This window comes from Galleria mellonella, unplaced genomic scaffold (assembly GCF_026898425.1).
Source record: "Galleria mellonella isolate WM207_F2 unplaced genomic scaffold, CSIRO_AGI_GalMel_v1 utg23, whole genome shotgun sequence".
In the NCBI taxonomy this organism is placed as follows: domain Eukaryota; kingdom Metazoa; phylum Arthropoda; class Insecta; order Lepidoptera; family Pyralidae; genus Galleria; species Galleria mellonella.
This window is the reverse complement of record NW_026442045.1, coordinates 2,510,071-2,537,979: the sequence shown is the minus strand read 5'-3', so window position 1 is coordinate 2,537,979 and position 27,909 is coordinate 2,510,071. Positions and strand designations below refer to the sequence as shown.

The following is a 27,909-nucleotide window of genomic DNA, read 5'->3' as shown; positions in this document are numbered from 1 at the left end:
CTGCGGTGAGCATATCCCAACCACCCCCCCCCCCCCCCCTTAAGTACACCTATGACAACAAATATAATGAACTCCCTGGACTGTACTCGTATGTTAATTTTCTTACGATTAAAATCATTTCTTTGTGCGAAGAAAAATCATAAATTATGTATCTTTTTCAAATGTATTTGAATATATAACTTCTCATATCTGTTGTGCCTATCCAATAATCGGTAGGATAGGGTACATTTACGTATGTACGTACGTAATTATTACGTACGTAAGTACGTTACCCATTACATTTATTATATTAACAAAGTCAAAATATTTATAATACTTAAAATGACAAACAAGGTGACGACCTATCCGATGGAAAGTGGTAACCGTCGCTTATAGCTATTAATGATGCCTGTACATATCATGCGTTACCATTCATAAGGACTATGGACTTTTTATGCCTTCGTAACCTATAATTTACCAAATCTGTCCCTTCAAACTAACATATGGGCAAGTAAGCATGGCTGTTACATGGCAAAAATACGAATAGGATAGAGGGATGCAGATGAATTAAGTACCGTCACCCTATGATAAATATAACGAAATTCTAATTCGTAATTTTTTTAGTTTTCGTGCAATAAGGCATGTCAAAAATCTTCGTGTTTTACGAAATGGTGGCGAAACTCTAGACATTAGAAGACACTATCCTCGCACGTGTAGTAACTGGTAGTAGTTCAAGTCCAGGCACATATGAATTACTGTTATCATCTCTGTTCTGGAGCACTGCAATACCATTTTCTTTCATTAGACCATGTTAAACGTTGGACAGTTCGAATTAACTATTTTGATGGTCAGTCCCTTATTATCTGGCTCGACCCACTAAAACTACTAAGAAAAGTTGCAGCTCTATGCATCTTTTACCAGATGTATCACGTCGAGTGTTCTAAGAAATTGTTCGGATTGATACCAGCGCTGAATTTCAACATCGTACATCCCTTCTACGCACGACCACGCTTTAGTATCCACTTCCAGCAGCAGTAATTACGGATCTGTACGATATCGTCACCTTTAAGAAAAGAACATATTCCATTTTAAAATTTCTCCGGTGTTGTGGGTGTGATAGTCACTTGCCATAAGGTGAGCTACATACTCATTTGCCCTTTGTGTAATAAAGAAAATTGTGACATCAAAGCCTTTTACTTACACTCACGCATATACATATTCTATTAAATGAAAATAAACTGTAAAAAAATTTTGTATAGTTGGTAGTTGCATGAAACGTTTAGTTTATACGGTGCACAATTAGAACACTATTACCAATACAAGTTCCCAATAAATTATACTGCATGTAGACAGACATCAACGTACGTAAACATTAATATGTAAAATATATGTGAATTGGATGTACATTGTATGTTTCAACGAGCATGTTCTCTATATAAATTCACTCTGTTTTGAAATATCTTTTTATAAGAACTTTGTTCATTATATTCAATCATATAAGACATAAATATGTAAGTATGTAGATACCTAAGTAGCGAGAGATTACATAGGTATACATGTTTAAAAGCGGCCCATTGCTTTCAGAGTCGAGAGCCTCGGCTCCACAATATTATAATCAGAAAGAGCTTACATTATGAGGGAGGTCCACCCACCCACTTTTACTCTCTCACTCTCACCCACACTGTAACCATAAAGTCTTCTTAGTCGCACACGCTGCAAAAAGAAATCATTTATAGCAAGAAAGGTGTAGTATATCATTAACTTAAATAATTATGTAGGCGAACTCGTTACCTCGAGCTGCGTAGTCTCTACCTCAGTCCACAGTGTTAACGTTAACACAGTATTACTTACAGTATGAAAACGTAACGTTTACGATTGCGTTTCGACAGTCGTGAATACGTAGTGGGCGAGGTTCAACGATAGTTTCGTGATTACAGTTTCGTATAATGGAGTGGGAGTGAAGTGACTCCGCGGCTTTAATCATTGGGGAAATATTCAGTACTCCGCCGCGAAAACGCGAATTACTATTTTCTTCTCATATTTATGAAACTTTACCCCGGTGTACTTTGTTGCGCTTAATGACGTACAAAGCGACTGAAAATGCATAAATATAACAATTAGAATCTCAAAAACGAAATTATTAAAATTTTAAGCTTTCAACGTATTCCGTATTCCGTTCAAAAAAGGATCAAGATGTCTATACTCAAGAAGTGAATTTAACAATTTACATATTAACAATTTTTTCATAATATATTTATTATATATAATTCATTTTGTGCAACAATTTCAAAATGATTATGTAAATTGTTTACAACTTTCATATGATAACTACTAAACCTTATAATTTTACGATGAGATATTTTACATTGACAGTTTTAATTGCAAACAATGTAACTACTCCTATAAAAAACTAATTTTTTGATTATTTCAAACTATTTCAACGGAATATTGTTAACAGTCAGTTACATAAAATTAAAAAGTTTTTAAACGACAATGCTGAGGGATGAGATAAACTCATTTCAGCGGTGGCAAACAAGAGACAAGACTCATTATGCGTGCCCTAACTGGACATATGCCAGTAAGGCATATACTACACAAGATGGGTCTATCTTCGGACACACTGTGTAGACTGTACGGGGAGAAATCGGAATCCATGGAACACTTGATGTGTAATTGTGATTCGTTGGCAAGTATGCGTATGTCTACTGGGAACGGTTTATCCAGAGCCAGGGGACTACAGATATCTTAAACCGCGGGATATCGTTAAGGTAACACATAGGATCTATAAAATGATGGTATAAGGCAGGGGGAAGCACAAAAGATCCCGATGTGTCGACGTGCAATGGCTTACTTAACCCAATATGCGAAAATAAGACAAGATACATAAAATTAAACACCCGATTATGTTTATTTAAATATTTATACTTATTAGTTCAGCCGTTAACTGTCCACTGCTGGACATAAGCCTTCCCCATAAAGGGAATTTTACCAATAGTTGCCACGCTTGGTAGGCTGGTTGGCAATCGAAGTTAGGCTTTTAAAGATGTTTTAAGAGGGACGCTTCTGCCTATCCCTCGCCCTTCCTTAGTCGCCTCTTACGACATCCACAGGAAAGGAAGGGGTGGTCTATTTTATACCGGGGCAAATACGGTGATTTAAATATTTATACTTATAAACAATCTGTAGTTGGCAATGGGCCGAGCCTGTAGCTCAAATAGCCGACAACCCATGGTGGTTACCCCGTACTAACAAACCAAGTATAGGACGATCCCCCACTAGATAATGATCTCAAATGTACAATATTACAGGAAGTAAATAAGAACTATGGGAATAGTCCCATAGTCGAACATAGGTTCGAACTAATTAATGGTTGAGATGATCACGATAATGGTACTTAGTTATATTAGGTAAGTATATACAAACTTTACATAATGAAATAAAATGAGAATCAAGCTAACAGCCTTTGTGCCCTATGCCTTGACGACTTAACCAATCGTCATGAAATTAATATAATAATAATATACTTCTTACAAAAACAATTTATAAAACAAATTATCTTTTAACAAAATATATTTTTTAAATCCATTAAATAATAAGACAACTGTGTCTTACCTAGCAGATTAATATCTGTATTTTAAACATCAGCATACTATATACAGAAAATTATTAATTAACAATATTACAAACATTAATCTCTTCTCTATAATATAATTATATAAATTATATAATAAAAAATATAGTAAATCAAAAACATTAGCAAGTTTGCTCGACGTGTAGTCCCAGCATAGAATGGGCCCTTCGTTTACTGTGTATGTGCAAAAGGCAACTAAGGAACCTTAATAGTCGATTAATAGGCAACAGAGTTTTTCTTAATACATCATTTAACTAAGCCTATTTGCAGTAAGCAAGCATGGAAAGACTCTTTTATGGGGCGGCGTATGTCCAGCAATGGACAGTTAACGACTCGTATGTAGATATTATGTTTAAATAGACTTATTCAATTCACTAAAAGTAATTATTATTTTCAGTACATTGTGCATATTATGTGATATATACCTACTTAATATTTGGGATTGACAAGGATATAGGCTACTTTTATCTCAGTTAGTCAATATATTTTAGCCTATTGATGAAATATGCAATTATTTAATTGAAACTTTAATTCACTTTAAAATATTTCCGAAGAACAAATAAACATAGAAGTATGTAGCTACTTTTATCCTTACGTACCTGAAAAAATTATATATTAGTACTAAAATATAAATATACAACCTAATTATTTTGTATACACATTTTAATGATTAAATGAGTAGATAACAGTGGTAGTAATTAAGGTCAATATATCGCGCGCACAGGAATTTTATTATACCTATCTATAACAAAATAATAATGAATAAAATTTGCATAATTTTATTTCAATTTCCTATTTCGATATGCCGAAAATATATTATAAATTTTTTTGCATTAGTATATATAAATAAAAATCAATTGACGAATGTATCTAAGCGCATCACTTCAGTACAGCTTCTTATTTTCTTTTTGCTGTGTTGTTGTCATGACGAAGTTTATATGAAAGAAAATATTTGAAATTTCCTACAATAAGTGAAAAGATTGGGTTAAAATTTTATGGAAAAAGTGAGTGAAAGAGACAGACAACATTAGGGAAACCTTCTCTTATTTTCTTTTATTAATAAAATTCTTATTTTCTTATAGTACGTAAGTGCGATGCCGGGGCTGGCGGCTACTTAATACTTACATACCTATAATCGATTCATATCCATCTTAAGACAATATATGCCTTGTGTGTTAAATTTAGTTACATTTAAAGAAGTAAAATCTGTAATAGCATCTTTGTTAATTGGTTATTAAGTATCCGACAGTAGGCAATTTCGTACAAAAGTTCTGTTTGAGTAGCTCTTTAATCCACAGATTTTCTGCAGTCAGTTTGTATTTCAATATGACATAGAAATTACTGGGTATGGAGATATAAAATCTTATCTTATATAAGCTAAAACAATATAAATATTTTTTACAATATATTTTGTCTTACCGTCTATATGTTTATTCCAGAAGGTATGCCACAAAGTAAACGACTACACCAAATTATTATATTATAGAAAATGTAACATCATGTCATGTTATTCATTAGAATGTGAATGAATACACGGTGAGAGGCAAAATCTTGAATCAGATATGTCGATGATCTACATAAACCAAAAGGCTTGTCCAAAACGTGTAAAATTTCAATGACAATAAATGATAGGAGAAAAATGGAAAAAAAAATGATAATAGGATTAGACGCCGGAACTTTTTTTTTTCATCCTCTATTCCTCTACCTTGTACTTTATAATTTAGGTTATTTTTTAATTTAATTGTTGTAGACACATGATAGTTTGCTTCTAACTTTCTGGGTGGATTCAATTGACTTACGTAGTTATTGCACTTGATCGCGGTTGTATTGCAAGCTAAAGTTCTCCAATATCTATTATGACAATATCTTTTCATTACTAAAAACATTATTGCGTTAACCAAAATGTAATCTTTTATTTATTTTGCTATTTTTCAAAATTTTATAAAAGGCCTATAAGTAGATAGTGCAACTAATATAATTAAGTTATTAGAGCTAATTGAAGTGTGTATAGGCTATTCGTGGGCCTGCGACTTCTATCTTAGAGGTTATCATTACTTTCCCACAAATAATGGGTCGTGATCTATCGCAGGATCCTCAGCAATAAAAAAAAATAGTTATGCAGAAGAAATTACCTTACCGGAAATATCCATAACAGATGCTCTATGGACTGTTTTCTAGTAGTTCCAAATAACAGATAGGTACCCAAACTTTTTCGTATGTGATATTTGTACGGATCTATCTCAAATTTTGTTATCGACTTACAGGAAATATTTACTTATTATACGATATAGTAATTTATATAAGCTATTTATTATGTAGCAAAATAGATTACCTACTTAACAGTTATTCTAAATTACTAAAAATTCTAATAATATGTAACATTCTGAGAACAAGTATATGTAACATAGTAAAATGTTCTATTGCAACAAAACTCTTATAGGACGAATAATTTTATTAATAAACAATGATATTTTATATATCTCTATATTTTACTAATTATATGACCCGGCTTTGCACGGGGACATAGATATTTTAAAAACAATTTAAAGCCCGTGTTACTGGTTAATAATGTAGGTTTTTACAAGTGATTTTAAAATTGGTCGAGTAGTTTTTATGTTCATCTATTATAAACAAACAAACATTTTTTTTATAATATTGGTATAAATTAATAGTACAGTTGTGTATATTTAAGATAAAGATAGTCAACATAATTCCTAGACTTTGTAGTCTTCATAATTGAGGACACAAGAAGAGCATGTCATACATATTTATAAGTAGGTAAGTAATAGAATTGCTATCACTATTGTCAGTTCATTTGTCAATTCCTATAGAAATAAAAATAAATTAAAATTGAAATTACTACCTACGCAACATAATAAAAATTATCAAAGTATATAACTATGTCAAACTAATCAAACAACTGTGTATCAATATAAACGATACGATTCGAAAACTTCTGTGAGAATTTGGTAAGGAATCCATAGAATAATTATTAATTTATAGGAAGCATTCTAAAGTTCAATTTAATTATTTAGGACCCTCATGAAACAAAGTACAAGATAATGTTAGAAAGAGTTCAGAAGGGGGGGGGGAGAGGGAGGCCATTCCTAAAAAGTGTATATTAAGGTTTCTTCAGAGTCGGCAACGTGCACATGACATGCCTAGCGTTGCTAGCGTCCATAGGCTTCAGTGACCATTTACCATCAGACGGACTGGATGGAAAGAAAATTTGGACGTTTCCTGTAAAATAAAGTCAACGCCTACTATCCTTATCTACACCCATTACTGTTTGTATCCAGCATGATAGGTATAGAAATGCCTGAGACAAGTCAAAAGTGGTGCACTATTATCTGTTGTTCAACGGCAGAATAGACAATCTCGCAGCTCTCAGCCATTGTTCTTTATACACACCTCAATACTGCATGCGATTGCGTGTAAGTCGACTACTGCCGACACCGCCGGTTCGCACCTGTATTGCTCAGTTTGCTCCCACTTATCAGGCTAATTCTCTGTTCAATTCTCCGATTGCTCAGTAGCCAAATATTGATATTTTTAATGACAAATTAGATGATGATATCAGCCATTTACTATTTACTACTACACATAGACCTCCCCCTTAGGGAGTTTTGCCAGTAGTTGCTACGCTTGGCAAGTGATGTTTTAAAACAAACACTTCTGCCCATCCCATCACCATTGAGTTCTTTTAGTCGCCTCTTACGACACCCACGGAAAAGGCAGGAGTGGTCTATTCTATGCCGGGATCACACGGTTAAATTAGATAAATTTCTTAAATGTTGTTTAAAATACTTAAATTTGTAACATTAACTTATGGCTCACTACACGTATTGGGAAGCTAATTGAAGTGAACAGTTTATTCTTAAATAAAGAAATAGGTTCATAATTGTTAGAAAACCAATACTTCCATTACAGTCAATTAAACTGATCGGCACTCTTTCTTTTTTAACAAGACACCCACTTAAATATTTGGATAATTTAAATTGAAAGACAAATATCATAAACTCCAATAAAAGAGCATATTCCTTTTAAAAAAGCCTGCAGCACATCTGCAATTTCTCCGCTGTTATAGCTGCTCATTGTCAGAGGAAGTCAGTTATACAGTACGCTCGTTTTCCCCTCGTGTTATAAAATAAAACATTTATCCGCCAGTTTAAATTGTTTTAGCTTAATAGAGTAACAAACTACCGAACATCCAATATCATCATTATTAACATCTTTTTAACCTTAAATTGTGCCAGTCAATTAAAAATTGTAACAGTCTCATTGCTAACAATACATACTATCAGGTCGACCTCCGCGCGGTTTCTCCTAAATACCATAGTGGCCAATTATTGATAAATTTGTCACGAGGACACAAGTGACCTACTTTGTCTTCATCTATCTTTACTTACTGATACCCTGCTAGTGTATACCAATAGTACAGGCACAGTTCACTATTTCAGTCATCATCATTGACCGTTAACTGTCTATTGCTGAACATAGGCCTCCCCATAAGGAGGGGTTTTTTTTAATGGATGATAATGGAATGGTAGCCCTGCCTGCGCTATCGGTATGCACCGGCGGGGCACCAGTGAGAGATGACTGGTGAAAATGAAGCAGGTCAGTTAGCCCATCGTGACGAATTCCACTAGAATTAACCACGATGGTTTCCAAGGGGAACCGCGTGGAGGTCGACCTGATAGGTTGTATTGCTAGCAATGGGTCAGACCCCATTACTAACAATCCCTTCCCCCCCCCCCATAAGGAGGGGTTTTGCCAGTAGTAACTACACTTGGTACTATTTCATTATCACCCATTAAAAAACATATCCACTGCTGAACATAAGCATCTCCCATAGACTATAAGAAACAGTTCACTACTCCTTGTAATACATTTGAGGTTCTGACTATCATATCTATTATTAGAAGTAAATTGTTAATTACGAATATTCAACATAATTATAAAGAAGAGTTGATAGGTCTAGGTATATAATGGCTGATTTTATATTAGTTGTATAATATTATTTTAGACCTCTTCTTATTTGAAGTCTTTTTTTATACCACTGAGGTGGCAAACAAGCATACGGCCCACCTAATAGTAAGCGGTTACCGAAGCCTATGAACGCCTGCAATACCAGAGGTATTACGCGCGCGTTGCCGACCCTGAAGAAACCTCTTTACCCCCTTTTGAAGAACCCCATGCTGTAGTCTCTTGGGAAAACCTCGGCAGGGAAAAGCTCATTCCATAACCTGAGTGTTCGTGGAAGAAAACATCTCTGAAACCGCATTGTACGCGACCATTTAGGCTGTAAGGTATGAGGGTGAACTCCCTGTCGATGGCGAGCCGTACGATGATAGAAAGTGGCCGTAGGCATTTGTAGTAGCAACATACATGTAGGTATACAAGCTAAGATGTTATTTTGAATGATATCACCGTACACTATTAAGTAACCCTAAAAAAATAAGTATCATTAAAGCTATTATATTTTGACTTTGCAAAGTACTATTTTCCATAAGTTATATATGTTATACTAACAGTATAGAAGTATTTATGGTAAATAGTTATTGAGTTTTTTTATTAAGCATTTTATTTAAGTTAGAAAACACTTTTATTTTATTTATTATAACTGATACTAAACTACTATATTTGGATTTTCGTAAAAAAATATACATATATTGTCTTCAGAAAATAATCATTAAGCCTCGCAAAATCCACCAGAAATATCGTGCACAATTACTTCATTATTATCTTTTCTTCGGGATCCGGGTAAATTCATGCAAAATACAGTTCCACCGGCTGCTGAATGATGCTAAATGGACTTCATTAGGCGCAAAAAAGGTGGACCGACGGCGGCGAGGTGGCGAGGCTGCGTGTCTGCGTGCGCGAATTATGCAATTTCATTTCAATTTGTGGTGCAAAATGTCGCGGGGTACCTCGCGGCGAGGGGCACCGGGGTCGACCCCTCGGGAGGGTGGTACCACCTATTAAGGCGGTTGCACACACGACACAACCACACAGTTTTTTTGCCACCCTTTGCGAGGCAATCACACGACATTACACCTAAACACGGCGGGAATAAAAGCGAAAGACGTCGGATCCCGGCTGATTAAATTATTTCGCCATTATTTGATTCGCCACCTCTTTCAAAATGGCGGCAAAAATTGCATTGCGTATACAATTGTACGTACTCAAATGAGTGTAGTTTAGATGCAGACAAAACGCTGATTAAGTAACCCTTACCAATATTAAAATGAAAAACATAATAAATCTATAATTTATAAAGTTCCGTTAGTTACATTACTGCGATCCTCTTAGTTTATATCTTTTCAAGCTACCTACATACTCAATCATTCTAAGAGTAATAACAGAATAATTTTATATTGCAAATAAACGGTTTTCCTGTTATTATATCATAAAATAGAAATTAATTTTACTTAAATAGAGTTGTTAATAAGTTATTTTTAACCGTCACTTTATTACTTTAACAATTAGTTTCGGAATATTGTTATATGCTAAAAAGAACCTGTAAATACTATAGCCTAGGCTCGCACTTATCAAAACAAATTTAAATAATTATGTATATTTTATTTATCTACTTATTTATTTACATAAACAGTCTTACCAAAGTCTGATACATTTATAAATTTAAATCTTAAAAATAATGCACAATCACCAATCCATTCAACTACTTCCCTTCATTTTCTTTCATAAAAACCTTCTCTTATATAAATCCTGATTGTTTTTTAAATCAGGGTCAATAAAAACATATGCTACAAACCCATTAAAAATATAATTAACCGAATAGATGCAACCATTCGTACAACCCGCCATAAACTAAAATTTCATCCCAACCATCTGGACAAGTAGCGGTCCTCCACCGTGCGTTTCTCAAGGCACTTTCTTCCACGCACAACCACTCTTTGGAATCAACTTCCAGCAGCAGTATTTCCGAACCGATACGACAACATAACTTTCAAGAAAAGAGCATATTCCCTTTTAAAAGGCCGGCAGCACACCTGCAATGACATTGGTGTTGTAGGTGATCATGGGCGGCGATAGTCACTTACCATCAAGTGAGCCGCAAGCTCGTTTGCGCCCTGTGTTGTAAAAAAATGAAGCGTTTACATACATTTGGCAATTGATTTTTATTTATATACGTATATATGTAAAGTTAACTTTTCAGCAAATCAATTATAAATAATAAAAAAAGCATATCAGTGCCACAAGCAACACCCTTTTACCAGTATGATGGATGAGGCAATTAGTATTAATAACAATATTATATGTATCTTTCATTACATACCATTCCCTCTTAAATTAATCACGTCAAAATTTTCTTCAGGTAAGCTATCAGCTTATTTTTCATTCTAAGTTGTAAAAACAATTAGAATCGACAGGGAATAAATCCCTTTCAGAACAAAACTTATTCAATTCAATCAGATAGATAAATATTTAGTTTTTAAACCTTAATTAATACCAGTTACATTTCTATATTCAAAATACACGGACACTAGTTCAACTTTCACTGTCGTTTTATGATAGTCACCGACGGTAAATTTGTACCGATGCGAAAGCAACTAACTAACGAGGTGAAGCTTTCCTCTACATTTATATATTTCTGAGAAAAATATACTCAAATAATCAAATTCGGATCGGAATATTTATTCATGGAATCAATATTATTCTCAGGTTGTCAAAAGAGGTAACCAAAGGAGGAATAACTCAAACTGAACCGAATATCAAGTAGCCTGGCCATAAAGTAAGGAAGTAATACAACATTCTAAAGGAGTCTTTCTTATATAGTAACTACGCTGTATCTTCCTCTTATAACGAGAGACCTGAAGGGAAAGGGATTGTTAGTAATGGAGTCAAATAGCTCCATTACTAGCAATATTCCCTGTCAGGTCGACCTCCACGTGGTTCCCCCTGGAAACCATCGTGGCTAATTCTAGTTGAGTTCATCAGGATGGGCAGACTTACCTGCTTTTATCTTCATGAGTCATCTTTCACTGGTGCCCCGCCAGTGTATACCGATAGCACAGGCAGGGTTACCATACCATTATCATTACCATTCAAAAATAAAAAGCCTAGCCGAGTAGTTAATGGGTAAACAGAATAGAATAGGAATCGGATGCAAAATATTGTCAATCTACTGATAAAAAGCCCCAAAAAATATAAGAAAACTTCCACTGATTTAAGAAAAACTGCACGTTCAATCAAGTCATCTAAAGCGTTATTTATCATTGTTGTTTACTTAAAAAATCCCAGTTTTTTCATGTGACGTCATTCGCCTCATTTCAGAGTCAATAAGAAAAATAACCTATGTTATTTCTTAATGTACAATATATACCCATATCAAATTTCATCAAGTTGTTTAGTAGCTTTGTTCTAAACCCTAAACAAAATAAACTATAGTACACTAATACGGAAATAAAATATGATTATTAAAAAAAGCAATTATCAAATTTATTCAAATATATACAAGAGAGCTTTTATTCTGAAATATAATTTAGACGGACAGAATATTGAATTATTTTTAAAGATATGCACTTGAGAACTGACATAGAGAAATGAATAAATCTTTAATTGAGGTACTAGTATTTTGTGTCAGTATATATTACCAACACTAGATTTACTAAGGTTACAATGAAGCTGACATTGTTCTCATAAGAGAAAAGTCCCTATGTAAAAAATAAAACTAAAATACTTAATTGTAAATAAAAAACATCGTATTGGTAATGTAAAAAACTGCTGAATTGAGAACTTCCTTCTTTATAAAGTTGGTAGAATTTCATAAAAATAGTGGTACCAGTAATACTTATAAACCTGAAAGTTTTCAACTGGTACCCTGTTATCTACCTATCATGTCTATTTATACTTCTAACATAATAATAAAACAACAAGTGCTTCTTTTCTTCTATGCCTATATATTCCTTTATCTTATCTATACTTTAAAGTTTTTTAATTTCTCCAAATGTATAACTACTTGCTTTATTTGTATTATCCGAATTATTTTGGACTGATCTTACTTCTTAGATGGAACACTAAATATTAATAAAACAAAACGAAGTACTAATATTTTTATTATTATTTTTATGTCATTTCTTCTTCATTTTCGAAACGTTTGTTTCGGTTTTTAAATTTAGACTTACAGGTTTTGTTACATCAAGTAAGTCTAAGAGTTTTTATTATTATTAGTGTTTTACTAATACTTGCCATAGTTCATTCTGATACAAAACTTTTACTAGCACAGTCCCTTGCAAGAACATTGCTTCGTTGACAAAAAACGTAATATTTGCACCTACGTGATTATAATATTGAATAAATAAGTAAGGAATCTTCGAGCGTCGTAACTCGCGTCGGGAGCGGGAGGGTTGACTTGGCTAGCGATCGCGCGCTTCTCGCGAAATGAGATTCAATTATCTACTCATTTTTTATTTGGTCGAATCAAAGGAGTATTGATTACACAATCGTCGAGGTGCGTACTGATTGAACGGTCGTTAGAGCGTAATCTCAATTTCACCATGGCATCAATGATTAAAGGCGGTAATTCAATAAGGAGCGGATTGCGAGCGGATAATCGGAAACAAAACAAAAGAGTGCGGGCTCGATTTACGTCATTAGGAGCAGAGGCCGACTCGGTGACACCTCAAAGGTTTTGAGCCTCTTTAACGCGCCTTATAATACTTCGTTTTCGCGTTCGCTTCCGGCGGCATTGTGTTGCTGTCCAAACAGTGGGCGTCCCCCGCCTGCCAGCGCCTCCATCACACCCGATCCATTACTATCTTTGAGTATTTCGAATTGAACGGATGACGTGTTGGTTTGTTTTCCCTATGGCCTGTCATTCCCTTTTATTGGGACAATGCTCCTTTTAGTGATTTATTGGAAAAAAAAATGTGAATAGGAAATGTTTTCGTGCCAGACGCAATGCTTTATTAAAACATTTAGCAATCTATCAAATTTCAGTCGGTCTAATCTGTTTATGCTGCCCCAATTTTCCGTCAACATAAATAACATTAATTTAACTGATTTACCAACATTTATTCTTCTTTTTTCATTTAATCTAAACACCTACTTCATCTACTTTAATTTTATTTTCACGAATTATCTACTTACTATAGTTATAAGAGTAAGCCTACCTATTTATTAGAGCTTTAGAAAAAAAATTAAACATGTTAATCTTGATTTTTTTTTAAGATACTTAACTAAGCGAGTGAATATTCCTGAAGTTAGCTACAGATCATTTGAAAATACCCAACATTCATAATACCATACAATACTTATTTACACTACCGTATAAGTACCTAATAGCAATAATACAATATTATTCCGCTTAAATTGTCACAATTTAAAATTAAAAGCAACTAAGGGGAAAGAATTGTTAGTAATGCGAACTACTATTCCCCATTCCATTGCTAGCGATATAAGCTGCAAGTCGACCTCCACGTGGTCACCCCTGGAAACAATCGTGCTAAATTTAAAATTTCAGATGTATCAGGTAAAAACCAAAATAAAAAACATTCAAGATGAATATTATTAAGTGATTGTGTACTGTATGTTTAAGATACAAAGTAGCTTAAATCCTTCTTCACCCATATACGTTTACTAGATTTTATAGTAAGTGGCGAAACTGTTAAGACGCTAAAACGTAACATACAAACAAATAAGCTCACTTTCACATTTACAATATACAAATGAAGGATTAAAATTTTCAGTTTTTTAAATGTATCTAGTCATCCTTGATTATAAAATATGTACTCATACGAGATAAAACTAGTGTTTACATAAAATAAGTTTTTGATGAATTATTTAACTGAAATTTTCATTAATAATTAAAATTCAATGTGTCATGGCCTATTAATCATTAAACTGAACCGCTTGTTTCTACGCAGTTAAAAAAAAACTAGTTAGTCATTGTCAAACTTCAAATGTCAAGTGTCAGTCAAGATTTAACGTCAAAACTTATTAAAAGTCAAAACACAAAAAAGAAGATAAAAATAACCTATAGAACTATTGTCCCTGCCTTCTTCACAATCAAGTTTTTAAATTTGCAAGTAACAAGAAAACAAAATGTTTACTTCTCTTCTCAGTAAAATCAGTTCAAGAAATCTAACTTGTGGATTTCACACTACCTCTTGTTTAAATGAAGTTCGTTTGTTAACCCGACTGCGAGTGGTAGACAACTCTGAGATTGGAAAGCGAGCGATGGCTGAAGGAAAACCACCGAAAGTTATTTGTGTTTACAATAAACAGCGTAAGTACATTTTAAAAATTAACTTCGATATTAGTCGTAGCCTCAGCCACATGGAACTCGTATCTGCTGATATCAAATTTCAAGAAATCCTTAGAAAATGTGTTATGAAATGTTCATGTTTTTAACCTCATTAATTACTGCACAAGTCTAAGTCTATAGGGTCCCTTCAAGACGAGAGTATGATCACATAGACAACCATTTAACAACATCTGTTATTGAGGGAAGGGATTGTTAGTAATGGAGAGGTAGGGACTACCTATTGCTATCAATATATCCTATCAGGTCGACCTACATGTGAACCTTCTAGAAACTATCGTGACTAATTTATCATTGAATTAGTCATGATGGGCTAACTGGCCTGCCTTTTCATCCTCACTAATCAATTCGCCAATGTATACCTTTAATGCAGGTGAGGTTACTATTTCATTATAATTCATTAAAAAAACATCTGATATAAACTAGAATTATATTTATGAAGCAAAGCAATAAATATAGATAATTCAAAATTCTATTAAAAACTTTTTGAATTTCTCCATAGTGACCATGTTATCCCCACTCAGATCTTATACCAAAGGGTGGATTTAATTTTAAGCAAAACTTAACATTAAAATCGTCAATGTATTTTCATTGTAATTTAGTATTTGGTTAGCAATTGGTAATGATAATTTTTTTTGTTCTACTATGCCAATAAGGAAAGATTTTAAAAATTATTTTAACTACAACTTATGTATCTACAAAAATTTTTTAAACTTATGTTTTTATCTGCAGGTGTTGGTTACATCGGTGACAGAGTGATGGTAGCAATTAAAGGACAGAAGAAGAAGGGCATTTTAGTTGGGTTAAAGCAAACACAAAAAGTAAAAGTACCTAAATTTGACAGTAACAATGTGGTACTAATTGATGATAATGGCACACCACTAGGTACTCGTATACATGTGCCTATCCCCACCATCTTACGTACCATACTCAAAGAAAGAACACATTCTAAAGGTGCTGATTACACCAAATTACTGTCTATAGCAACGAAATTTGTTTAAGCATTAATTATTTTTAAGTAGGTAGTTAATTACAATTGTATATTGATTAAAAACTTGTTTTAATTTAGTGTATTACTTTCCTGTATTATTTCTTCAAATGTAATTCTGTAGTTTTGTTCAGACACATAACTTGTGCTCTTGTTCACCCCAGGGTGTAAATGGAGCTTCACAAAGACTTGTCTGAGTATATATGAAAATTTTTTAAAAGTCAGTCCCCCTCCTAGATAATTATACTAAATATGCATCTTACTTTGATTTCCTTGGATATACTCATCATTCAAATGCAGTTGTACTTTGCTAAAACTTTGCCAGGGTTGATATACACATCCATATATTGCAGTATTATATGTGCATGTAGTTGTGGTTCTGTATATACAATAGTAATTGAAGTGTGTAGTAGTTGTGTTGCGAATAGGTCCTAGAAACCAGACATGAGCTCATGCAAATAAATAATTTTCAAATACTGTGCAATGGTGTACTATAAAATCGTAATATAAACTGAAGACAGGAGCCATGTCTGAAACTCATATAAATTATATCAACATGATCAGTGTCAAATGTAGTGTTCATTACTACATTTAATTGTTTAGGAAAAAATAAAAACAAATTCAATCATTGAAATTTCAAAATTTAATAAAACTTATCAGTTCCACTTTAGAGTAGACTTATAGGACACGCTACCTACTGATGGAGATGAGTAGATGACACAACATCAATTTAATGTATTACATTTCAATCAAATCCTATACAAATATACCTAGTTGACGTTGAGGCGGTAAGGCGCAGCCCTATTGGCGTTACTGAAGTAATTCAAGATTTACAGTTGAGATATAGAACACAAATAACATCTACGACTGGACAAAACAGAATGTCAGTGAAGCCACAGTTGCCAAGTTCAAATGCAAGACATACTACTAGTTAATTTTTCTTCATTATAAAAACATCGTGTGTTTCCAATAGTTCTACTCCATTCATGATGCAATACCACTATAGACAATGTATGTCAACAATAGGTATATGATTAATTACATAAGTATTTAATAATAGTTAATTTAGAATTCCAATTACAAGAAACACTGGGTGGTAATAAATAAATTTATGTTAAGCAAATTCTTAAACCATACCAGTAAAGCTTAAATTCATGCATAGTATCTGTTAGCAAATACTGTAAACTGTTTAGGAATTTACTTATTTTTATTTTTCATACCACTCATTAAGTACTTACTAGTACAACACTCGAACACTTATTTGTTGCATCTTAAAACAAAGTAGGAATACATGATTTAGATACTGTCAGCTTACAAAATACGTATAAAGATGTCGTCTTTTCCCAAGTAAGGCTTTAGAATTGTAATATTGCTATAATTAACATTCAATTAGTTAAAGCTGTGAGCAATAGGTACCCAGACATCTGAATTATTGACAAACAAATACATATTCACAGTATGAACAAGAACGAGTCGAGGCGCGGGGCCCCGCCAGTGTAAAGCATGAACAAGTACGAAACGGGGCCCGGAGCCCTGTTGTAACGTAATGTAATGTTTGCACAACAGCTGTGACTAGACATAATAAAGATTCACGTGCAATCACTACTACCCAAGTCTAACTCGAAACATTAAACAATCCGGTAATCAAACTATCACACGACACAATTTAATAGAATTTATCTTTATTATAATTAATATAAATTAATCTTAAAACTACGACAACTAATCGGAAGAGTTAGTGTCGCTACTTCTATATATTGTTAAATCAGCTTTAAATAAATAACAAAAGCAATATTATTGACATGGCCCGATTCTGAAAACATCATTCTCTAAATCGATAAATCTATTCACTAGTTTTAGAAATGGTCTAACATCATCTCTAAAGTTAATAAAATTTGTAAATAAAAAAATTTAGTAATTTCAAATAAAGTAGTCAAAGACATTAGAGACTAGTTATTCGAACGGTTGGGAGAAAGTGCTGCTATTCGGATGTTGTATAAAAAACTATGTAACGAATTACATCAAACACTATTAACTGAAATGTTTTCATCGAATGTAACACTCAGACTACATTGCACTGGTTAGTGAATTATAATGGATAAATTTAGGGCATGGCATTTAAACAGAATCAGGCCCGCCGTCGCTATCTATGCTCAGTACACTACAGAGGAGCAAGTCAAAACTATCAATTCTAACTCCATTCACTAACTCTTTAGCTTTAGCGAACATTCTTAGTAAGAATAAGAAAAACATTTGCCGCATGTCTGAGGTACTGAGCTCGTTCTTTCCATATTCATCTATACCGAATAGTTTCCGTAAAACCTGCTTCCTTCTTAGTTGATATGATTTTAGATCAAACATTTGTAAAAACAGATATCTAAAAAATAACACCCAATAAATTGCTATATAATATATAATTATTTGTACAACATTAACATAATCTAAAGGTGAGACAAGGTACTTGGACCTCTGTAGTCGAAGGTCACTTGAGCGCGGTGAGGACCTGAGGAGGGAGAGGGAGATCAGAGTAAGGAAATGGATGGATTGGATTCCTTCATTTTTACACACCTATATAATACATGGGTTTGATTAGGATAATTTCATTTTTACACAATATTATTCCAATATTTTTGATTATCTAATCGCAAAATATCAAAAATGTCTTATTATTCCATGTCTGAGTTTAAAAGATAAGGGCGCTACGCGCGTCATAGTTCATGTGCGCAAGAAACGTGCATCGTTTATAATCTATAACATCTTATTTCACTGTTGGTGACAAAATATAGTTTCCAGACAGCCTTCCTTTTTTGCACGATAATTGTCAAGTTCTCTCAGTACCTATTTCCATTATAAGAAATTATAAATTATAACGACATCACAGAAATACTACCTACATAACCAATAAGTGATAGTGAAATATTTAAAAAAATATCCGATTGAATGTAATAGATGAAACGTCGTAAACTAAAGATCACGGAAGTGACAATAGAAAACTAACTACCGACGCTAAACCAACTAGCTACTACGCGATATGACTGACGTATCACATACGCGGCACAACTGTTACCGAACGGCACACGGAACCCTTACCTGAACTACGGACACGTGAACTCGCGCTCAAAACAGATCGTGTAAAAATAAAATACTAAATAACAAACTAAAATTACCGTAACAAAAATAATAAAAATCTTACTGTTGATTTGACTACGATAAAATTTCCACTAATGTTAACTAAATATTACAAATTTATATAGTATACCTTAAGAGTTAAATTGTAAACGAATCACGATAGATTAGCGCGCGCCGACTGCCCCGCGGAACACATCGCCGCGAAATATCGCCCCATATCGCCACAAATGCCCGCATTCGTGTACTAAAGTCACAGCCCTATAGGGTCAGCAATACGTCACTCGACGATATTTTATGGCACAATTTACATTGTATGTAGTGAGCACTAAGAGGCCCTTTCTAATAACAATCGCGACTTGCTAAATTTCGTTGGATTTATTATTTTACTTATGACGTTTTAAAATTTTAAAATGTGTTCCAAAGTTATGTTGAATTTGCGTACGAACAGTTTATAAATAATTTGCAGTGGTCATACAATGACAACTATGATCTTAAATAAAGGTCTTGGGAATTTAGAATTTACGTGTTTTTAAATAATGTCATACATAAAGTAATAATAATAAAAGTTATACAAAATTCAACAAGAGATCGCGACTTGATGACGGCCTCTTCATAACAGTTCTACACTGTATGTCGTGGAGACTAGAATTATTAACAATAACATTCACCAAGTTGACCTTGTATGAACGTAGTTTTCGTCAAGACTAAATAAGTAAACTATGTTTACGTGACATGAATAAATTTACGCAATTTTACCGAGATAAAGGTCATCAAGGATCGAGCATACGACGACGCGAGTAACGTATTGCGTAATGTTTTACCTGAACTGCTTTGTACTCAGTTAAATGTGTATGTACATAGATACAATAGATATTCCGGGTTCCTCCAAAAGCGAAATAAAACTTCGTTTATTTGGAAGACGAATAGAAACTTCCCACGGAGCAAGCGACGCGCAATTTAAATAGTGTTCTAGCTAGAGCAAGAAAGTAGAGGGTCTCGAAGGAAGGTGCTGGTGGAGCGGGGGGCGCGAGGGTCGCCTACACGTCCACCACCATCTTCTTATGTATGTCTGTGTTGCCAACCACATTACAGAACTCCTCAAACGAGATCTTGCCATCCTCGTCCTTGTCTGCAAACAAGATCGTCTTGTCCACAATCTGCTGCAGTTGAGTGTCCTTCAAATTGTTGCCAACCATCATCTTCAGTACCTGAAAATTTAATATAAAAACCATTTACATATGTAACACTGCATCCACACTATGTTGCATGGATCTATTTACACTGAATTGTAATTTTATTTGTATTGAATTATTAAACTTGATGCCCAAAGTACTGAACTAGTATTATATATCTGTACCCAGTCATCTTCCATCATGGCAGTAGTCGCCGTAATAGATAATTCACCACCATACAGTGCTACAAAAGTAGAACAACCACATTAATCATCAGCTACTAACTGCCGATTTAATACTTTCATATCTATATTACATTTATCAATCTTCGTGAATCTCTTGATGTAATTTGTAATATGAATTTAAACTAATTTATTCTATGCTGACTCTATGGATTTTTCGAATATGGAATCTCTATATTTAGACAAACTATCTGAGCTAAATGAATTCGATGTTAATTTTAATTATGATTTTGTTATCACACTCAATTAGTCGCCTTTGATGCCAGTTACTGAGGATGACCTGATTTCAAACCGTAGTTTTCCCAACAGACTACAGCCTAGAGTATTAATAAAAACCATTAAAAAGCACGCAATATCTATTATTGGGATATTACATACGATACGGATTGCCACTTCATTAAAGTAGTAAAAAAAAGTTATCGAATTATAAACAAAACAGACTAATCATTTTAGATTGTTCTACAAAAAAAAATTAATTGTGGCAAAACAAATTATTTAAAAACTAAACTACTGAGCTAATTTTGATAAAATATGATAATCTGTAAGTCTATTAAATTAAACTTATTAAATTACTAAATCGGTTTATAACTGACGGACTTACGAGGTAAAAAACAAACCGAAAACCAAAACTAAACCTCCTTTTTGAAGTTGATTTGCAAATAATCTGCATGGCCATATCTACAAATATAATTAAATATTCTATCCATATATGGCAGTAAGTCCTGAGGCATAACAATTTAGTCTTTAGGAATGCAGGAGTTGGCGGCTCTCCTGATGGTATAAAATTACCAGCGCTCGTGAGCAATACTAAAGGAATAACGGTTATGTCAATGACCTTTTAAGGAAGATTATACTCTTTCTTGAAGGTTCGTCTGGGTCGATTTTAAAACACCATTTCTCTAAAAATATCTTTAAAATTAACATTTCAGTTTAATATCACAGCGAAATCTTTATTCTGAAGACCAATATAAACTAATATTTTTAATTTGTAAATTTAGTTTAAGATGGTTCATAAAACAGTAATTTTGTGAAACTAGATATTAAGAGCTATGGATTTTGTAATAAATTAACAGGTTTAAAGAAAGCCGTTGGCGCCTCAGAATCGACTCTAATATCATGTCTATTCGGAAGCAATGATATCATATTTCATGTAAATAAAGGTTTATGAATATTACCTGAAACAATTCACCGTTTGAGATGAACCCATCGTTGTCCATGTCGTAGATGCGGAACGCGAACCGCAACTTGGACAACTTATCACCTTTGACGCTGAATTGAGACACGCCCTGGATGAACTCTTTGAAGTCCACCTGCATCAATTAATTTAGTTGTTATCGAGAAGTTTTATAAAATAGCACTTAGCATTGACTTAATGTGGGCTTATCAAATATTAGCTGTTACTCGCGGCGTTGCCCGTTTATTTCAGTATATAAAGTATCCTTTAAGTTAGGATATAACCCAACCTTTACCATAATTCATTCCAATCGATTCAACCGTATAAGATGTTTGAGTAACAAACATACAAACACCTTTACAACTTTCACATTTATAATATTAGTAGTATTGAGTTCGTATATGGCAATATTTGTCGCCAATTTATTTCTTTTGTTTCAATTTGCCTTTTTTTAAGAAATTTTTGCGACGTGAGAATAAACATCCAATCTAATTATAGTATTTCAATAAAATATGACTGCCTTATTGAAATATAAAATAATAAATACACTTATTCGAAATTACAAATGATGACTAGAGTACGACATAATATCATATTTGTTATTGACCTAAATAATAATTCTGCCTGTATTAAGTGCGCCATTAAACTCATTTAGTAGAACTAATTTACTCAAACAAGCATGAAACAGTTATATCGAGCGTTATAATCAAGTACATCGTTTATCAAAGCTATCTCGAGGGATTTCTACAGATAATGTCTTATCCCCCTATTCTTGTTGACCATCTCTTTATCCGCGATTTTTTGTCTGTATGAACTTGGATTTTATTGTAAACAGTAAAATATAAAAGTATACATTTTTTTTAGAATTCAAATAGGGCATTCAACTACGCTAATAGTATACAGTAGTGGGACACCAATATAGGTTAAAGCGATGACTGATCTGTCTTCATATTCAGTTGACTCTTTATAACGAATTCAATAGAAATTAACTACAATGGTTTTTAGAAGGAAAAGTATGAAGGGTGATATGATTAGGCATATGATGTACATAAACCATGGGATATAATATATAGTTAAAAATACTTAATCATTTTCAAATCATTATATTTTAATGTAATAACTACCAGTATAACTTACGTGTAATTAGACCTTAGTCATGAACGACTCTGACACAGTAGCTCATGACTAAGGATAACGAATTGATTCCAAAACTAGTCGATTTTTCTCGATCTAATTACACGTAAGTTAAACCGGTAGTTATTACATTAAAATTTTAAAATAATTTTTAATCTTACCTCTCCATTACCATCAGCGTCGAATATATCTATAACGCGTTGAACAAGTGGATTCTGCTGTAACTCTGGTAATGACATAAACTCGTCGATGGACAGAGCGCCGGAATTGTCCAAGTCAAGCTTCCGAAATCGCTTGCCCAGCCGCCGAATCTCATCCGCGTCGACTGTCGGTAGCGGACACAGAAAATTAGTGTTACTTGAGAGGTTCCACTCGTACGCGAGTTAGTGACCCACGAGAGCAAACGATACAAGAGCCGTCCATTGCAACATTCTTTATGTAAATATCAGAAAGAATCGCGTCAAATCAATAGACTGCTCCATGCAATTTAATCTCGAGTGAACGAAGCCTACCATTAAACGCTTAACGCATACATACAATTGCTCCAATAAAGTATATCTACCGAACATCTAGTCCAGTCTACAAGCCCATTATAGAATTAAAAATTTACAGGTAAGATATATAAGACGATGCTGATATTTTCAATCTTCATCATCTGTAAATCAATATAATTATCGCAAATAACTATACAATTATAATTGTTTGAATAATTATTTATCTTTACTGCACAAACTGACGGCATATTGGCTAAAATTATTGTTTCACAAAACATCATTTATGATGACGTTGGCGGTACCTAAACAAAACCCAAAAAGCCTGGGAGAAAAGGGACTGTTAATAATAGAGATTAACACCCTTATTACTAGCAATATATCCTATCAGGTCGACCTCCTCGCGGTTTGCCCTGGAAACCATCGTGGCTGGTCCATTGGTGAATTTGTCACGATGGGCTAACTGACCTGTTTCATCTTCAGTTATTACCCCTCACTAGTTCTTCGCCAGTGTATACCGATAGCGCAGGTGGAGTTACCATTCCATTATCATCCATAAAAAAAAAAAAAACGAAAAGCCTAGTAAGGCAGCCTATAAAAAGTATTTATTTGAGTTTTGTAAAAAAATTACACGAAAAGCACACGAAAATTTAAACATGGTTTGCGTGATACAATTAACATAAAATTAACAATGCACGAGTATTACAATTATACACAAATACACTTTTATTCTTCCAAGTGTTTTTGTGAATAATATCAATATGAGTACTATATAACTGGACTACGGAAATAATGAACTCACTGTGTAGTTTATGAATAACACGTTTTAGATTTAGGAAAATTCAGGGAGTACTCGACGACAGCAAAGCTCATGTAAGCGAATCATGGGTATAGCAGAAGAAGTATTAAGATAAATGCTGTAGAGATGAGAACTCTAAGAAGTGTAAACTGAAAGACGATGTAGTGATAAAAATCAAAAAGAAAATGTTGCTTTGGTTTGGCTATTTGGAGAGGATGGATGAAAGAAGAGTTACGAAAGAGACTTATCGAGCAACAATAAAGATGTCGATAGGAACCGCCCTAGATGGATATGTGTCGACCAAATAGGCGATGTGCTGAAGAAGGGCCAAACTAAAAGTAGCCGTAACTGGCGAGCGTGTATGAAACCTAATATTAATACATATTTAAATCTTTAATTTTATAAAGATAGATGAATGCGGAGGAAGCGAAAGAGGCTTGATAGAATTGAAGCATTTGGGGTTCAATTATTTCTGCCTATCTTAATGGGAGACGGACGTGAAACATGTGTATGTATATATGTATAGTATAAATTTAATATTGTGTTCAAAATTGCAATAAGTGTAAAAAATAATTAGTATTAACATAAGAAAATTAGACTTTGTGTCTCTTATGAAGGTACCGCCACTGGATTTTGGGTCACTTGATTTAACCCTTTCAACATTTTCGATGGGTTTGTAGACTATTATTGAACGGTTCTAAAATTAGTTATCGTTCAGATTCGCTTGAATATATGTCGCAAGTGTATGCTTGCGTCTTGTCTACTAGCTCTAATTTGAACTACGTGTACATTGAATTCTGGTATTCTGTACCAATATCTGGATGATCTCGCAATTCCTACCTGTACCTACATATTTTTAATCAACAATTAGCTACCTAGCAATTGTTTATTTATAGGCACATAGATATAGAAAAAATATATATTCAAACCACTAATTATCTTGCATTTCAAATACACATTAAAAAAAAAAAGAAGCTTCTCAAATTACTGACTTTTAGAAAAGGGCTAAGTCCCTAGACAGATTTATTATAGCTCTACTATTCACTGTCTATACATATAACGACCAGACTATTGTTTAAATTTAGATATACAAGAAAGACAAAAATGAGTATTTTTTTAAACAAATGTTTGCGTTGACATTTCTATTTTAAAACTCAATACCTAATTCATAATCTATTTACAACAGCTATCTATTTATTTCTTGTTCTGATAAATTGTTCTAAATAACTATAAATCACATCAAAACACACATCGCAGCAACATAGGTACGTAGGTACCGTCTACAACGAGTAACAGAATGAAATAAACATCGACATTAATTTTAATATCATGACACTTTAAAATGACTAAGTATCCTACCTAGAATGGTATGTTCAAATAGAAAACAGTTTACTGCTATTGCATACGTAACAAATAGCAATGCAATTATATAGGTAAACTTCTATATTTAAAATATTTATGACTGTCATGAATTTGTCTGTCTCCATTCCAGTAGCAGTACTAGGTAGGAACGCGAACTTGTTTATATGGTAGCAATTTTTAAATTGTACGATATAGTCATAATATAAAAATACTGTGAATAATCTTCCGTAAAAACACCCATTCGGTCATACCATGGTAGGTATTAGGCCACGCGGTCATAGTGGATATTTTTATACGCAAGTAGGAAAACATTAAGGAAATCCCTTTTGATGTTTACCTACACGTAAAAACGCCTACAATGGTCGCGCAGCCTATCAGAAGAAGCAACATTTTACTTAAATTTCCTAAGAGTAGCAAAAGCAACAGCTACCTATTTGATTTAATAACAAACGCGTGCACCAACCACCCTTAGGTCCTCACGGATGTTATCATCAGTTTTGTTCTGTATAAAGCTGGCGATTACTTATCAAGTGGCTCAGATATACTAGTCCAACGCACACTTGTTAGGGCTGTAGGCGGGACATTTATAATAACAAAACACTAAAAACCCAGAGCGGAATGTTTGTTTAGTTACAATTTGTATTTTTGAAACAGTTTATGTGAAAAATTATTAAAAAATAAACAATGTACAAGTAAGTTAAATAAAAATTACAACCAGGTCTGGGTTTTCTGCAGAGCTACGAGATAGGTTGGCAAATTTGAAAAAGTATAATAAATAATTATTCCCATATATTCCTCTAATATTGGCAAAAAATTCCAAAATTATTTTCTAGGGCACACTGTTCATTACAAAGGTCAATATGAAGGCACTTAAGTTAGATGTACCTATTACTATTTCAACATATAAACCTCATGATGAACTGTAGCCAACCTTTCTCATTTGCATAGATTCCTCGCACCTGAGTGACAGCATATTAGCATTCTATAATTAAACATTCATAGCAATTCTAATGTTTCCACTAAAGGCTGAAATGTGACAGGATGCACTATTCAAACAAAATGTCTTTCATAATACAACTATGTTTATCCAGAACAATTTTTGTCAATTTACTCTGACGTGTCAGGGTGGAGGAATTATGCGCAGACTGACCAAATTTACATTATTTAATTACCAAAATTTTTCTACATCATTAGATGTGTGGAAAAATACAAGAAAGTACAGATTAAGAGATAAAAGCTCAACAAAAGGGTAATTTAAATATTTGTAAGAATATATAATACATAATAAGATGTAGACATATTTAATATATACCTCTTCAAAGACTGCACATTAAGAAAAATTTAATAGAATAATTTTGTTATTTTTGTTCAGTAACATAGGTATCATACCATATTTACTGATAGATATTATCAATTGTAGCTAGTAAATACCTAATACATTATCAAATTGATGAAACAAGAAAAATTGTTCTGGACTCTAACAGTGTACGTGCGGCAGCTAACATATAGATGAACATCAGAGGCGGGCGAGTGACACTACGACACTCACAGTTCTCCACCTTAAAATCAATGCAGTTTACACGCGCTGAAAACAAACCTCTTGTTATGCTTTATATGCACACCCTATTGTTTCAATGATGACAATTATACTCAAACTATGCTGCACAAAGTGGCAGTCCTTGCTGTCGCCATCCCCACTGTCCAGTGAAGGAGGTAGTTTGAAAGTTAGCCATACAACATAGAATTAGGAAGCATGTTGTCATAAATATAAAGATTAACTAATTCAAATATCATATTAATAAATATATTAATATGAAATATACACTTTAATTCATTTAATACAGCATTTAGTTAATAAGCTAGGTATAATACTTATATGTAGGAGTATAGTTAAGGCAAGTAGATACGAAGCAACCAGAATCTTTTAAAGTTAGTAATAAAGAAAAGACAGAATTATAGAAAACAATTATTATTATACTCACAATTTGAACAGAGTTCCATGGGAATAGAGTTTTCGTTACCCTGTAAAAATATTTTATTCTTAATGCTTACAAAAACAGGATAAATTGAGATCTGCCAAAGGTACCAGATTTTTATTTCGAAATTAGGTGGAGAATTACATACTGTCAAGGAAGCTAGAAGCTGCCCCAATTTATAAATATTATAGTTATTTATATAGTATGATATAAATTAACAAAACTGAAATAAACCTAAACTTTTTTCACAACCGGGATACAACAAACAACGATATTGTAAATGCGACAAGCGATCAATTATGGACGCTCATCACATTAACTCGATCTTGAGCATAAAAAAAATATGCATACCATTTTGTCTTTTTATTAGTGTTCTTGATTTATTTAAATTATAAAGACGAAGATAAATCTAGGCAACGTGAAATCCTAGTTCTTCAAACGCAAAAAGATTAATCACACACAAGACACCTCCATTGATCTAAATAAAAAAATTACAGATCATAGAGACAAAAAAATCGCATGCGACAGAGTAATAAAGCAAAATT

At 33.3% G+C, this 27,909-nt stretch overlaps 2 protein-coding genes across 3 annotated transcripts; one reads left to right on the top strand and one right to left on the bottom strand.

Moving 5' to 3' along the window:
- Positions 1 to 14,577: 14,577 nt before the first annotated feature.
- Positions 14,578 to 15,961, top strand: LOC113512942 (39S ribosomal protein L14, mitochondrial). The gene is made up of 2 exons (XM_026896912.3): positions 14,578 to 14,861; positions 15,630 to 15,961. The coding sequence occupies exons 1-2, from the start codon at positions 14,678 to 14,680 to the stop codon at positions 15,896 to 15,898; spliced, it is 453 nt and encodes a 150-aa protein (XP_026752713.1). The 5' UTR covers positions 14,578 to 14,677; the 3' UTR covers positions 15,899 to 15,961.
- Positions 15,962 to 16,509: 548 nt separating this feature from the next.
- LOC113512866 (calcineurin subunit B type 2) lies at positions 16,510 to 27,874 on the bottom strand. Of its 2 annotated transcripts, XM_031911020.2 has the most exons (6): positions 27,716 to 27,874; positions 27,371 to 27,410; positions 26,938 to 26,973; positions 22,898 to 23,061; positions 21,604 to 21,738; positions 16,510 to 20,222 (listed from the first exon to the last, which is right to left on the bottom strand). In XM_031911020.2, exons 1-6 carry the CDS (start codon positions 27,716 to 27,718, stop codon positions 20,052 to 20,054), a joined length of 549 nt encoding a protein of 182 aa, XP_031766880.1. In that variant the 5' UTR covers positions 27,719 to 27,874; the 3' UTR covers positions 16,510 to 20,051. The 2 variants fall into 2 exon arrangements, with proteins under 2 accessions (XP_031766880.1, XP_026752616.1); XM_026896815.3 differs by lacking the exon at positions 26,938 to 26,973 and having other exon boundaries at positions 27,716 to 27,873.
- Between the last annotated feature and the right edge of the window lie 35 nt (positions 27,875 to 27,909).